Source organism: Ischnura elegans, chromosome 8 (assembly GCF_921293095.1).
Source record: "Ischnura elegans chromosome 8, ioIscEleg1.1, whole genome shotgun sequence".
NCBI classification, from domain to species: Eukaryota; Metazoa; Arthropoda; class Insecta; order Odonata; family Coenagrionidae; genus Ischnura; species Ischnura elegans.
Window position 1 is genome coordinate 8,260,409 of NC_060253.1, and position 13,720 is coordinate 8,274,128.

At 43.1% G+C, this 13,720-nt stretch overlaps 1 protein-coding gene across 1 annotated transcript in view; it reads left to right on the top strand.

Annotated features, from left to right (window-relative positions):
- LOC124163739 (low-density lipoprotein receptor-related protein 2) overlaps positions 1 to 13,720 on the top strand; it is a 99,627-nt gene that overhangs the window by 37,831 nt on the left and 48,076 nt on the right. Inside the window, exons 17-26 of the mRNA XM_046540813.1 lie at positions 795 to 1,054; positions 1,330 to 1,543; positions 2,038 to 2,177; positions 8,736 to 8,872; positions 9,824 to 10,004; positions 10,549 to 10,738; positions 10,934 to 11,136; positions 12,043 to 12,227; positions 12,506 to 13,038; positions 13,392 to 13,582. Coding sequence (XP_046396769.1) covers positions 795 to 1,054; positions 1,330 to 1,543; positions 2,038 to 2,177; positions 8,736 to 8,872; positions 9,824 to 10,004; positions 10,549 to 10,738; positions 10,934 to 11,136; positions 12,043 to 12,227; positions 12,506 to 13,038; positions 13,392 to 13,582 — 2,234 coding nt within the window. The remainder of the gene's footprint in view (positions 1 to 794; positions 1,055 to 1,329; positions 1,544 to 2,037; positions 2,178 to 8,735; positions 8,873 to 9,823; positions 10,005 to 10,548; positions 10,739 to 10,933; positions 11,137 to 12,042; positions 12,228 to 12,505; positions 13,039 to 13,391; positions 13,583 to 13,720) is intronic.

Consider the following 13,720-nt stretch of genomic DNA (forward strand, 5'->3'; position numbering starts at 1 on the left):
AGGATTTTTAGATAGATTGGAAGGGATTAGGCCTTACAGTGAATTGAAGAAGGTAGCGCTGGAAGGAAACGGAGGCTCCCAAATCACGTCTTTAGTACTCCATGGAAACCTACCTTAATCGGTTGAATACTATAATAATAACAACTTGGCTTACCCACCCACCCTCCTAGTTACGATCTTGGGTACGCCCTTGCCTGAACCGCTATTTAGGGCTTGCCTCAGCGCAGAAAATAAAGGTTGAAGAGGTAAAACTATAGAATTTGAATCCTTCAAAACTCTAGTTAATAAAGTATGAATTTTTTTTTTAAACTTTAGCCTTGAAAACTTTAAATTATGCTGGCATTTGGTATTTTGACTTTTGTCAATATCCAGCTAAATGCTGTATCCAAAATAATTCTAGTACAGTTTACCCTTGTTTTATGATGGGGTCAATATACAATGGATTCAGCGTACAATCTGAGTGGATCATGCTAGTGCTTTGATCAATCTGATGCTATTGATTTTTTCATTAAAACAAATAATTCATCAATTGTGTAATTCTATGCCGTCTTTTTCAATTAAATATTTTTTCAAAATAAATATACACCCACATATTTACATGCACTGTTGCTGTATAAGCTCATCCAGAGGTAATCCCAATTCAACATGCAATCGATTTTACGAGCCTCGGGAACAGATTAATGTTGTAAAGCGAGGGTTAGCTGGATATAATTAATGAATAATTTACAGTGTGACGTTGATGTTTCAGTGCATAATAATGCCTCAATTGTCCTCTTTTTTTTCAATACTTATAGAGCCAACATGCTCAGCTGAAGAATTCCAGTGTGGTTCTGGCCGTTGTATTCCATCATCCTACCGCTGTGACTCTGAAAATGATTGTGGTGACTACTCTGATGAGACAGGCTGTGTTAACGTCACTTGCGCTCCTTCTCAGTTTCTATGCGACAATGGACGTTGTGTGCCAACGACTTGGAAGTGTGACTCTGAAAACGACTGCGGAGATGGAAGCGATGAAGGAGAATTTTGTGCTGAGAAGACCTGTGCATACTTCCAGGTAAAGCTATTATGTATAAGTTTATGAAGAATAAACTGCTTTTGCTCATTTGATTTTGTAAACAGTATTCAGATTCATGTGGGAACCCATTGGTAGATCACACGGCAGGGAATTAAGGTTTTCGTTTTGATTGAAAGGATTCATGTTACACTAAAATCGTTTCCATACCTCATTTCAATGTGTTTAAACTGAAAGGTGTGTACAGTTATCGTTACATGTGTCTTTAATCCATGGGAAACTAAAAAAACATTTCTTCTATTGCCTCCATTTCTTAGTTCACTTGCCCAAGATCTGGTCACTGCATACCTCAGTCATGGGTGTGTGATGGAGACAATGACTGCTTTGACAACCAAGATGAAGAAGGCTGTCCACCGATTACTTGTTCTGCATCTCAGTTTAAATGTGCTGATCTCCGGCAATGTGTGCAAGAATCTTACAAATGCGACGGAATACCTGATTGCAATGATGGCAGTGATGAAGTTGGATGCCGTAAGTAACGATGAGATTATCCTATTATGTATATCCCATGCAATGCATTTTTTTAAATGTGCATGTTGAAAAATCATTTATGTTTCTTTGCACTCATTTTGTACGTATATAGTTTAAAAGGGTTTATTGTGTCCATATTGGAGATACTTGATGCACTGTATGTTGCTTGCTCATGCTTGTTTCAATGTAATATTATTTTAAACATATTGAATAGTATAACTTAGCAATGCATCGTTTACACTAACAGATTTTATCTAAAAATTTCAATTTTAATAATTAAAGCAATAAAAATCTCATATTCTGCTTGTCTACTTAGCAGGGGGGTTATGCATGCACGCGCAGTACGAGATGTGATCGTAATGTGTATTGAGTGATTAGCACGTAGTATCCATTCCTGATATTTCTGAATGCCCATTGTGCTCTGTGAGATTTGTTTGTGTGAATGGTGCCGAGACAACATGTCTTTCTAATCTCTGTATTTCATATCTATTCAGCTTCGTTGGCTCCAAATCAGTGTGATCGGGAGAAGCAGTTCCAATGTGTGGCATCGGGAATTTGCATCCCAAAGGCTTGGCACTGTGACGGCACTGCTGACTGTGATGACGAATCTGACGAGCCCTCTTCATGCGGACAGGTAGTGAGAAGGGGGTTGTCACCTCACGGAAATATAACAGGGAAAAAGGTTAAAAAAAGGAAACTACAAGGGTTAAACCAGAAAAAAAGATTCGCCACCCTCCGGCGAGTATTTAATATCGTAAATACAACGAAAGGATAAGTTGGCCGTGGTAGTGGTGATGTAGTTGGTACGAAAACAGGGGGAAGGTTAAGGATAGGTTCACACCGGGCGGTAGGGATGACTGGGCGACAGCAGGGCCGCGCTGCAACGACCGGCACAATCCAAGATCCGGAAAACAGTAGTCTCTCGTCCCCCGGGAAGGCTTTATATAAGCCCCCCAAATTGCCGGTTGAGTAGGTGGGGTGGGGAGGAAGCTGGCTCTACTGTCCTCGTCCAGGCACGAGCTTGTTTGACACCGCCCGCCCGGCCAGGCCCACCTCGAGCCATCATGCGCGGCTCATCCACAGCAGGCGTCGTCCAGTCACGTCCTGGTATGACTCTTCCGCGGCCGGGCAGGTCGACCGTGAGCCCGCAAGCACGGCTCATCCTCCCCTGCTGATCCCCCGGCATGACTCCGGTAAAAGGGGTCATAGTACATCGGCTCACTCGCTGTTTCCTTCGCCCAGCCACATTGCTAACCGACGAGAATAATTTTGTTTTTCTCCAAACCCAGTGAAGAGTGGTTGGGGGAGGGGAGGGAGAGAGAGAGAGAGGGGAAGGAGTTATACTTATTTTGGGGTATAGGCAGGGTAACAGGTCTACACCCCCACTACCACCACAAGTTACCTAGGCCGACATAAAAAATATACATAAATATATTAGGAAGTCATGACAATTACGATTAAAAAGAAATCGTTTTCAAAGAAAAAAAAATTAATAAGCATTATGATACAAAAAATTGTTCACACATTCCCGCCTAAAGGGGGGAGGAACAAAAATCCGTCCAGTCATTATGACGTAACTCGACGTCGCTTCTTCATCGACGAACAATGTTTTTTCTTGAATCGGCCCCCACGGACGCCAACCAAGGTAAAAGCCGTGCCAAGGAGAGTGAGGATGCCCGAGAGTAACTCTCCAACCAGTCTCGTCCTTCTTTCACCCAGCAGCAGGAGAGCCCCAAACTACGAGAAAAGGGGATGAGGAAAAGAAGGGGGGGGAAAAAAAAAGGTGGGAAGCAAGGGTGCAACCTCAAGGGCCGGAAGAGGATCCAAGAGGTTGTGACTGCTTCCGAAAATTTAGACAGAATATCGCCCCAAATATTTAGGGGTAGGAGAAAAAAAAAACGCGAGCAGCGGTAAAGGGGGCCTTACCGATTCCCCCAATCTACCCCACCGCCGAGGTGTCGGCGAGCAGGAAAGGCCATGAAGGGAATATGAGGGTAGGTGAGGAAGGAAAAAAAAAGTTAGTTGTCGCCTCCGTCATTTCCGCGAATGGTGACCCCACCTGGCATGTGGTAAGGTTTTAGTTGAGAAACATGACAACGACGTCTGAATTCCCCCGTTTTGGGATCCCCGAGTTCCACGGTCACCGGGCTGGTGAAACTGGTAATTTTTAAGGGGTCGGACCACCTTGGCAATAATTTTCCTGATATTTTGTCAGGGGCAGAGCTAGTGGGATGAAGCCTATGAACGACACACTGTCCCACCACATAGGGTTGCCCCGCGCGAGACAAATTGTATTTTGCCGCCACCGTCCTATTTGCTTTCCTCAACCTGACTAAAGCTTCCGCCCACCTTTCCCCCATATTCTTATCTTTTATGTCAGTCCCCATCTCCATGTCGATCCCCCATTGCATTCCCAAGGGATGGTTTAGTTCTCTTCCCAAAAAAATACTCGATGGCGAGCAACCCGTCGATTCGTGTAAGGCGGAGTTGAAGGCGATCATTAGCATCGGGCAGCCTTCGTCCCATCTATCTTGAGAATCGTGATGGTATATGGTTAAAGCGGCCTTCAAGTTCCTATTGAACCTCTCTACCAAGGAAGCCTGTGGGTAGTACGGCGATGTGGTTACGTGTTTTATTCCATAATTGAAACACATTGCCTTGAATTTGGCTGATAGGAAAGAGGGAGCGTTATCGGAGACAAGGGTTTCAGGAAACCCGAAATATGCGAAGACTCTCTTGATGAGATTTTGCACTGTGCTTTCAGCAGTCATATTTCTAACGGGTAGTATCACGACATACCTAGTGAAACCGTCAATGATCACCATGAGGGAGGTATTCCCCGAACGCGTACGAGTAATGGGACCCACATAATCAATATATATCCTTTGCCACGGTCGCTCGGTCACTTTTGCAGCATGGAAACCCACTCTGGTATTGTGCGCAGGTTTGACCCTCTGGCATAGTTCGCATTCCCTGACGTATTTTGACACCTCGGGGCGCATATTAGGCCAGTAAAATTCGCGTTCGATTCTATATCTAGTTTTATGAAAGCCTAAATGCGCGCCCAACATCGAATCGTGAAAGTATGAAATCACCATGCTACGCACGCTTTCAGGGACATATAGACGATTACGATTGCCCCGCTTCGAACGGTATACCAATAGGTCGCGAACTATTTTAAGGTTCCCCTTGTAACATCCTTCCCGGATCTTCGATCTTAATGCGCAACATTCGGGGTCAGTTTGTTGGTGGTCTCGCAGGGCTGTGAAGGATAACGGAGAATCTTGCAAAACGCAGACATTGGGCTCCAAGGGACTTGTATTTTCAGGACATCCGTCGTTAAACATTCTCGATAGGCAGTCAGCTACGATATTTTCGCTACCGCTAACGTGATTTACTTTGAATTTAAAAGGTGATAATCTAAGTACCCATCTCCCAATTTTTCCGAGCTGTTTGGGGTGTCGGAACATCCATGACAGGGCCTCATTGTCCGTGAATAATTCAAATTCTCTTCCTTGTAGGTACTTTTCGAACTTTTCCACGCCATACACCACTGCCAAACACTCAGCCTCATACACGGAGTACTTCCTCTCCGATTCGGTCAACGCGCGGCTAGCAAAAGCCACGGGGGCGAGGTGGCCCCCTCTAGACTGTGAGAGCACGGCCGCAACGGCGTTACTTGAGGCGTCAGTATGTAGGGTAAACGCTTGGGAAAAGTCCGGAATCTGGAGTACAGGTGGTGAAGAAATTCTCTCTTTCAATTGACGGAAAGACTTTTCCTGTTCCGCCCCCCATTTGAAAAGACAATTTTTTCTTTTTAAATTGTTGATGGGTGCCGCAATTTCGGAGAATGAAGGAATGAACCTGGAATAGAAACTGCACATCCCCAGAAACCTGCGCGCTCCCTTCAAATTCTTGGGTGGGGGGAAATCCTTTACTACTCTAGCCCTATCCGGGTCGATCTTAACTCCCCCGGAAGAGATTATGTGTCCTAAAAACTTAATTTCTCCGAGCGCAACAGACATCTTTTTCGGGTTGACCGTCAACCCAGCCTTCCGCAGCCGATGGAGAACTTCATGAATATGCTTAATATGTTCTCCGAAGGTGTCGCTATATATAACCAAGTCATCAAGATAATTGTAGGCGAATTTCATCTTAATACCATTCAACACACGCTCCATCAGTCGTGAAAGTATTTGTGCTCCGGTACATACGCCAAACGGAAGTTTTTGGTATTCATAGAGGCCAAAGGGTGTAATGAAGGCAGTGGCCTTTTTAGATTTATCGGTTAACGGAATTTGATGGTAGGCAGAATTCAAATCCAGAATAGTAAAATATTGAGCACTCCTAAAATGCCAAAACGCGTTTTCGATTGTCGGTAAGGGAAAGGCATCAAAGATTATTTTACTATTTAGCCGTCGGTAGTCAACCACCAGACGTGAATCCCCATCCTTCTTAGGAACGAGGAAAGCGGGACTGGCATAAGAAGAATCTGATTCTTTTATGACGCCTTTGTTTAAAAGATCTCTGATATGCCTTTCCATTTGAATTAATTTTGGTGGGGTACATTGGAACGGGGGTGATCTCACTGGTGCCGAATCCGATAACGTCAGATCATAGGTCACCAAATTAGTACACCCCAACCTGTCGGTGATTACGTCCTGGAATTCAGCAAAAAGATTCATTATCCTCGTCCTTTTATCTTCGGGTAGGTGACTTAACGTCGATCTAGTGCCGGTGTCCTCTTCCCTACCCCCTTCCTCGCATAATGAGCCCATGACGTTCGGCCGAAAATTAAAAGAATACGTGCACTCTACAAAGTCTAACTGCATTCCCGATCTCTTCATGAATTCCACTCCTAGAATTACGGGGAATGGGGGGTCTTCCAGAACCAAAAAATCGTGCTCCCAAGTCAAATCATCAATTTTTAACTGCAGAGATACCTTTTTCGTAGCGACCCAGTGCTTCAATTGAAAACCGCGACACATCATCGACACTTCTTTAATTTTTTTGCGGTTTACAACAAGACGAGCTAGTAAGGACGTCGCTACGCAGGAGCAAAAGGCCCCGGAGTCCAAAAGAGCCGTGGTACCAATCCCGTTCATTTTCACGGGCACCGTCGTGGCATTTTGAAAAAAATTCTGCTTCGGTCGACCCGATAAGGCTAAAATACGCCCGCTACGGCTTCGGGCCCTTAGAGCCTCGCGGGCATTGCGTTTCCCTGCTTGGAACGGCATTTACTTTGCACGTGCCCCAATTGACCACAGTGCCAGCACCTAAATGGTTTACGCGCTCCTAACCGCCCTTGTCGACCTTTGTCGTCCGAATCTTCCCATCCCTCTGTTGGTTGAGTACGCCCAACCACGGGCGAAGGGAACGGCCCTTGAGGTTGAGTACGCGAATGTCGCTCAGAATAGTCGAATTCAACATCTACCATCGTTTGAGCGCGTTCGGGGGGGATGTAATATCGGGCTAGATCCTTTCTCGCCTCAAAGTCTCGACCCCATTCCAACAATTCCTCAAACGTCCGCGGGGAAAATGATAATTGCTTCAGGCAGTTAGGGTGCAGGTTACTTCTCACTATATTAAATAATTCCCGTTCCTCGAAAGGCTCGGTTAGCCGTTTGTTCATTCTTTTCACCAGCGTAACGTATTCAGCGACCCTTTCCGATTCCCCTTGTGTCCGGTTTAGAATGTCTCTCTTCATACGAAATTGATAATTAGGGGGTGCGAAAGACAACTGAAAATCGGTCATAAACGAGGCAAAATCGGGAAAATTATTCGACCAAAACCACTCCCTCGCCTGTCCCGCTAGCAGTTCAGGCACGATCTTTAATTTATGCCCCGGCTCCAAATCATAGTGCTCAATTAACTTATCCAGCCTTTCTAGAAATCCCATTGCACTTTCTTCGGCACGCCCACTGAAACTAATCCCCCAACGAAGTGCTGCGGCTGCGGCGGCTTCACACTTTGAGCTTACCCCCGATAATATCTCTACATCACCGCGACCCGCCTCATCGCCATCCGCACCGGGCGTCGTGTCACTTACCGAGCGAACGAATTGCCTAATCCTCCTCCGGATTTCGTCCAGCGATCCCTCCGCACTCAGTCCGAATCTGTTACACAAGGCTGCTGCTTCCTTCTTCGGTATGCGGTTAACCCAACTAGTGGCTAAGGGTTGCTCCGCTGCCATGGTCCCCGAAACTCCGGCTACTGATGGGGCATCCTCCCCCGCTGGCAAATCGGACCTCGTAGCCATAGCCACGAAACACCAACACTAACGACACGTAAACCACGCTCTGCTACCAGTTGAGAAGGGGGTTGTCACCTCACGGAAATATAACAGGGAAAAAGGTTAAAAAAAGGAAACTACAAGGGTTAAACCAGAAAAAAAGATTCGCCACCCTCCGGCGAGTATTTAATATCGTAAATACAACGAAAGGATAAGTTGGCCGTGGTAGTGGTGATGTAGTTGGTACGAAAACAGGGGGAAGGTTAAGGATAGGTTCACACCGGGCGGTAGGGATGACTGGGCGACAGCAGGGCCGCGCTGCAACGACCGGCACAATCCAAGATCCGGAAAACAGTAGTCTCTCGTCCCCCGGGAAGGCTTTATATAAGCCCCCCAAATTGCCGGTTGAGTAGGTGGGGTGGGGAGGAAGCTGGCTCTACTGTCCTCGTCCAGGCACGAGCTTGTTTGACACCGCCCGCCCGGCCAGGCCCACCTCGAGCCATCATGCGCGGCTCATCCACAGCAGGCGTCGTCCAGTCACGTCCTGGTATGACTCTTCCGCGGCCGGGCAGGTCGACCGTGAGCCCGCAAGCACGGCTCAGTAGGATAAATTGTTAATCCTCCATTATCGTTGACAATTTGTACTTTTAATTCCATTACAGTCAAATTTCCGTTTAGAGGACATAAATACGACTGGACAAATTGTCTGCTCAGTTGATATACCTATGTGTTGCAGAAAAAATTTAAGAATATTAACACGTTGCGTACCGGGGTGTTTAAATTCCTAGGAACGCGGATTCTGGGTGGGATATTACAAGACCCACATTTTTCCTGCCCTTGCCCTTGAATTCTGCTAGTCTCCAAAGCAGGATGTACATGTTCGAACAAAGCATTTTTTAACCATGTGAAAGCTGCTTAATCATAGCAATTGAGTTATTAATTATCCCTCCTTATTTTCAGATTGACTGCCAGAATGGATATTTTAAGTGCAACAACTCGCATTGTGTTTTCAAAGCATACATTTGTGATGGTCGTGATGATTGTGGTGATGGCTCTGATGAAGACTTCCGGCATGCGTGTGGTCCCCCGCCATTTAGGTGAGTTTTGGTGCTGAAATCCAACGCTTGGTCCTCCTCTGCCTAAGGTTTCCAGCTGCCTAACATTTTTCTGACTTCCTTTGCCAGTATGAACCCTGTGGATATTGCATTGAAGGTGGCATCCTTTTCTGAAAAGATCTAAAATTAAACTTCATGAGGTTACATAATTCAAAATCGCCACACTTTCTGGAACCACAATACATACAAGGAAATAAAATTCACATTGCACACTTGACACAAATATTCACTAGCACTGGCCATGATTTTGGTTCTGTTATATCACCTTATACTACCTTGATAATGATAAAGCAGCATTCAAACCCCGGTTGGTGTCAATAAACATACATTGTGGGATGTACTAAGTGAATTTTATTCCTTGTTGCTTTCTACCTTGTGGCAAGGGGAGACTTTTAATTTTATGTACATGTTTCAATTTTTTTATTTCAATAGTTATTGTCAAATGTAGAACTTAGCATACATTTTTGGCAATTTTTAATTTTGAATGAGGCATTTTAAATATTGTTATTGTAACTTGCTACCAACACATTGTTTTCTAGATGTTGCATTTACTTTCTGTGCACTACCAAAATGCCTGAACCAAAAATACCATGAGAATGAGCACAGTTGCTATTATAAATGAACCATAGTTTCACTTGGGAATTGAATGTAATATGTTTTCATTATTTTTTAATGTGGAATGCAGTGTATTAAAAATGTTACTCAGAAAGAACCGTACAATAAGCTCCCATGCCTCAAGAAATTGTCGATGAGATTGATGAAACTTGACTGCATCTGTACTTGTGCCTGTAACTAGTTCTTTTCTAAAATTGTAGCGGATAAGAAATATTATTAAGTAAATGAAACATCGCCCAGTCACTGTCGTTGATTTTTTTATCTCTGGCTATTTTAAATTCATGATTTTCATTTGAATTCATGTTTATTTTGTTGTAGGTGTGGTGCTGGGGAATGGCTGTGTCCTGGAGTTTCTGGTCGCTGTGTGAACCTCACGTCTGTCTGTGACGGCCACCCTCATGACTGTCCTAATGGAGCCGACGAAGGCCCTGGATGTGATCTCAATGAATGTGGACACCAAGGAGGCCTTTGCTCCAATGGCTGCAAACAGACACCGAGTGTGAGTTATATCTTTTTCTTTTATGTGCTGTACGGTACATCAACGGTACATCAAACGGTACATGTGCAGTTTAAAGTAATTTCAATTTATCGCTCTTAATTTTTTAACCCAACTTGATTCAAAGCCAAAATTTAACAGATGGAATGCAGTCATAGTTAATTTCAAAATCAGCATCTTGCATACTCCCAGCTAAACTTGTTTTCCCCTCCATTTCTGCCTCTAAAGCATCCCAGAAGGCCATAGGTCAGACACTACAGTCGTTCTCACGCAGGAAGTCAGTGCTAGTACTCTCCTAGGAACACATAATTCTTTGCTTTTGCTGAAAGTACATCTAATTATTAATTCGTCAAGTTTATATATTTTTTATTACTACTCAATTGCATTTTTTTCATTTATTTTGCATATCTTTATTATCCATATCCATATCCAATGGTGAAGCATTTCTACCAGTATTCTTGAGTCATTAAAATTTTAATTTTTCAATTTTTTTTCGTGAGATGTTGAAGGAGCTATTGCATATTGAGATTTAACTTTTCGTTGTCAGGGTGCCATTTGTACATGTCCTGCTGGCGAAGCGTTGAGAGCTGATGATCCGACCAAATGTGATGACTTGGACGAATGCAATCCTCCCGGCCTCTGCTCGCAAATTTGTACCAACAACAAACGAAGCTACGCTTGCTCATGTGCTGATGGATATGCGATTGAGGGAGACAAGCATACCTGCAAAGCAATAAGTAAGTAAATAAACTCTCCTTGGTACCGCAAAGGAATGGAAGTTGTTATTTTTTAACCTACGTTGATTATTTTACAAGGAGTTTAGAGTTTGAGGTATTTATGTTCAAATTATTTTTTAAAAAATTACCCTCTCAACTATTTGTGTCCAAATTTAAATGGTAACTCACTAAAAACTACCCTGTACTTGTTTACAGATCACAGTTCAGCATTCCTGATTATTTCCAACCGACATTCTATCTTGGTGGCTGATTTGAATGAGCAAGGCCTGGAAAGGGTGCCAATTGTTGTGGAAAACGTGGTTGCAACGGCGTCTGACATGCACAAAGGGACAGTCTATTGGTCTGATATGAAGCTGAAGAAGATTTCAAAGCTTGACAAAGGAAGTGATCCAGTTGAGGTATAAATTTATTTCTTTAAGGTTCACCATTATCATCAGTGTTTGAAATTAGCTAGTTATTCTAAGTTCCACCCAATACTGTACCCTTAAATAACATTACAAATCAATTATTTTTGCGACTTCATTAGATGGCCAATTTCCTGTATAACTGATTTTAAATATAAAAATGTAAATTTTAAAATATTCATTGCCGTTTGAAAGAATCAGCTCAACTTACCATACTATCCATTTCTTTCTTATTTTCTAGCATTGTAAAATTATAATTTTTTGGGCTAGGTTGGTTGGTCAAAAACCTGCTAAACAATTCCATCTGACTAAAATGCTGTCTTTAAATGTATGGGCTGGTAAATGTTGTGCGTGAGAATTATTTTATTTGATGTGAAGAGTATCTTGCGATTTAGATTATTTTTTCAGGAGTCTACCTTTCTTCTTTTCTTTTGTGTGAAATATCATATTTTTCTATATTTTGTGGACCAAAAACAGTGGAGCCTTGATCTATCCGTTTTTTAAGGGGATGAACAAAAAAAACGTTGAACGAGGGAAAACGATCAATGCAGGAATGCTCGACTAGGTTGCCTATGTAGCAGGAAACAGGATTTCCGCGAGTAATTGTGATTTTCATCAAAGGATTCAAACAGGAATTTAGTTGATTAATGGAATACATATTTTAATTTTATGGAAACACTTTGGGCATATTGTGGATTCGACTCATACCTCTTTCAAAAATCCTAAGGGACTATCCGTATTGGACTTTATTTGGGACCAGGAGTGCCGAACAATGAATGCGGGAATGATAGATCGAGGTTTCACTGAATCATTCTTTAATTTCCAGAATGCTTTTCTTGATATTCCTCATATTCTAATCCTATTTTTCATAGGTTAATGAAACTGATTTTTATGTTATAGATTATATCCACTGGACTGGATCTTGTTGAAGGGCTTGCTTATGATTGGATTGGGAAAAATATATACTGGTTGGACTCTAGGTTGAACACAATTGAAGTTGCCAAGGAAAATGGTTCTAGTCGAATGGTGCTCCTCAAGGAAAATATAACCCAACCACGTGGAATGTCTCTTGATCCTAGCCCAGGGTGAGATGTTTTTTCCTTTTCCATGCTCGTGGCTGTAAAGAATACTGAATTGAGTTGTAGATTCCATTGAATTGTTCAAAGCATTTACTGTTGAGCAATGTCTTGGGTATAATTATGGGTGTGTTGGTCCCAACTTTTTTCTATTCCAATTCTGGAAAGCTCAAGAAGTGATGTGGGCTATGAACGGAATAACAGAATGGACATCATTCCCAAAAATGATTATTGACAATGTATTAATTTTACTGGTGAGACTTGATGGGGCTTGTTTTCCGTTCCAGTGCTCGTTGGCTCTTTTGGACCGACTGGGGCGAGAATCCAAGAATTGAGCGTGTTGGAATGGATGGAACTGAAAGAAAAGTTATCATAAACACAAAGATCTACTGGCCCAATGGACTAACTCTCGACATTGCCACCAAGAGGGTGTATTTTGCTGATTCTAAGCTTGACTTCATCGATTTCTGCTCGTACGATGGGTCTGGACGTTATCAGGTCCTCGCTGGATCACACTATCTCCTACACCCGCATTCTTTATCCCTGTTCGAGGACACCATCTACTGGACGGACAGGCAACTCAATAGAGTCCTGTCAGCCCACAAGTACCGTGGTAAAAATCAGACGGTTGTCTCCCACTTGATTTCCCAGCCTCTGTCCGTGCACGCCCATCACCCTGCCTTGCAGCCATTGTCCCCGAATCCTTGCGAGAATGCCTCTTGCTCTCACCTCTGCTTACTCTCACCCAGCTCAAAGACAGGGTACTCGTGTCGCTGTCGACCTGGCTACAGAATGGCTGATGATGGCAAGTGCATGGAAGGTATGTATCCTTGAAGTATTGTATTCTTTCTAGACTACAATAAGTTAGTCCCTCTGTATTTAGCACTAAATTTTGGAATGGGTCTGGGGCGTTTATCTTTAATCCTATGGGTGAGGGTTGCCCATGGTGCCTTTTATGAAATAAGGAAATTTTTAGCTGTTAAGCTGTCTTAACTGCCCACCAAGAGCTATCATAGTTCTTCCTATCTAGTATTATTTTACTTTCTTAATTCTTTTAGTTTCACATTGATTTTTTAACGCATGAATGTCATAGGGTGTTCTTATTTGAAGGTCTGTTCTCTATTGTTATTTATTCATCCTAAACATTGATCTCAAACTATTATCTTTCTGCAGAGGAAACAGCCTTCCTCATGGTTATGAAAGCCTCCCAGATAATCGACGTGAGCCTTAACCCAGGAGACAAGACGAGTGGTTTTCTCACCCCAGTTGTTGGTGTTGAGAATGGTATACAGATTGATTTTGATAGGAAAACTGAAACCGTTTACTGGGTCGAAGGAAAAGAGGGTGATGAAGATGATGAAAATGTAAGATATATTTAGCATCTACTGCTCAGTTTACCTATATATTGTATATTTTAATTGTTTTGGGAATGAGGGAGTGCTTTAATTCAAGTGATTTTTTTGCCCAACTTCTCTTTTTGTGCACCAAAGGATGAAGTTCAC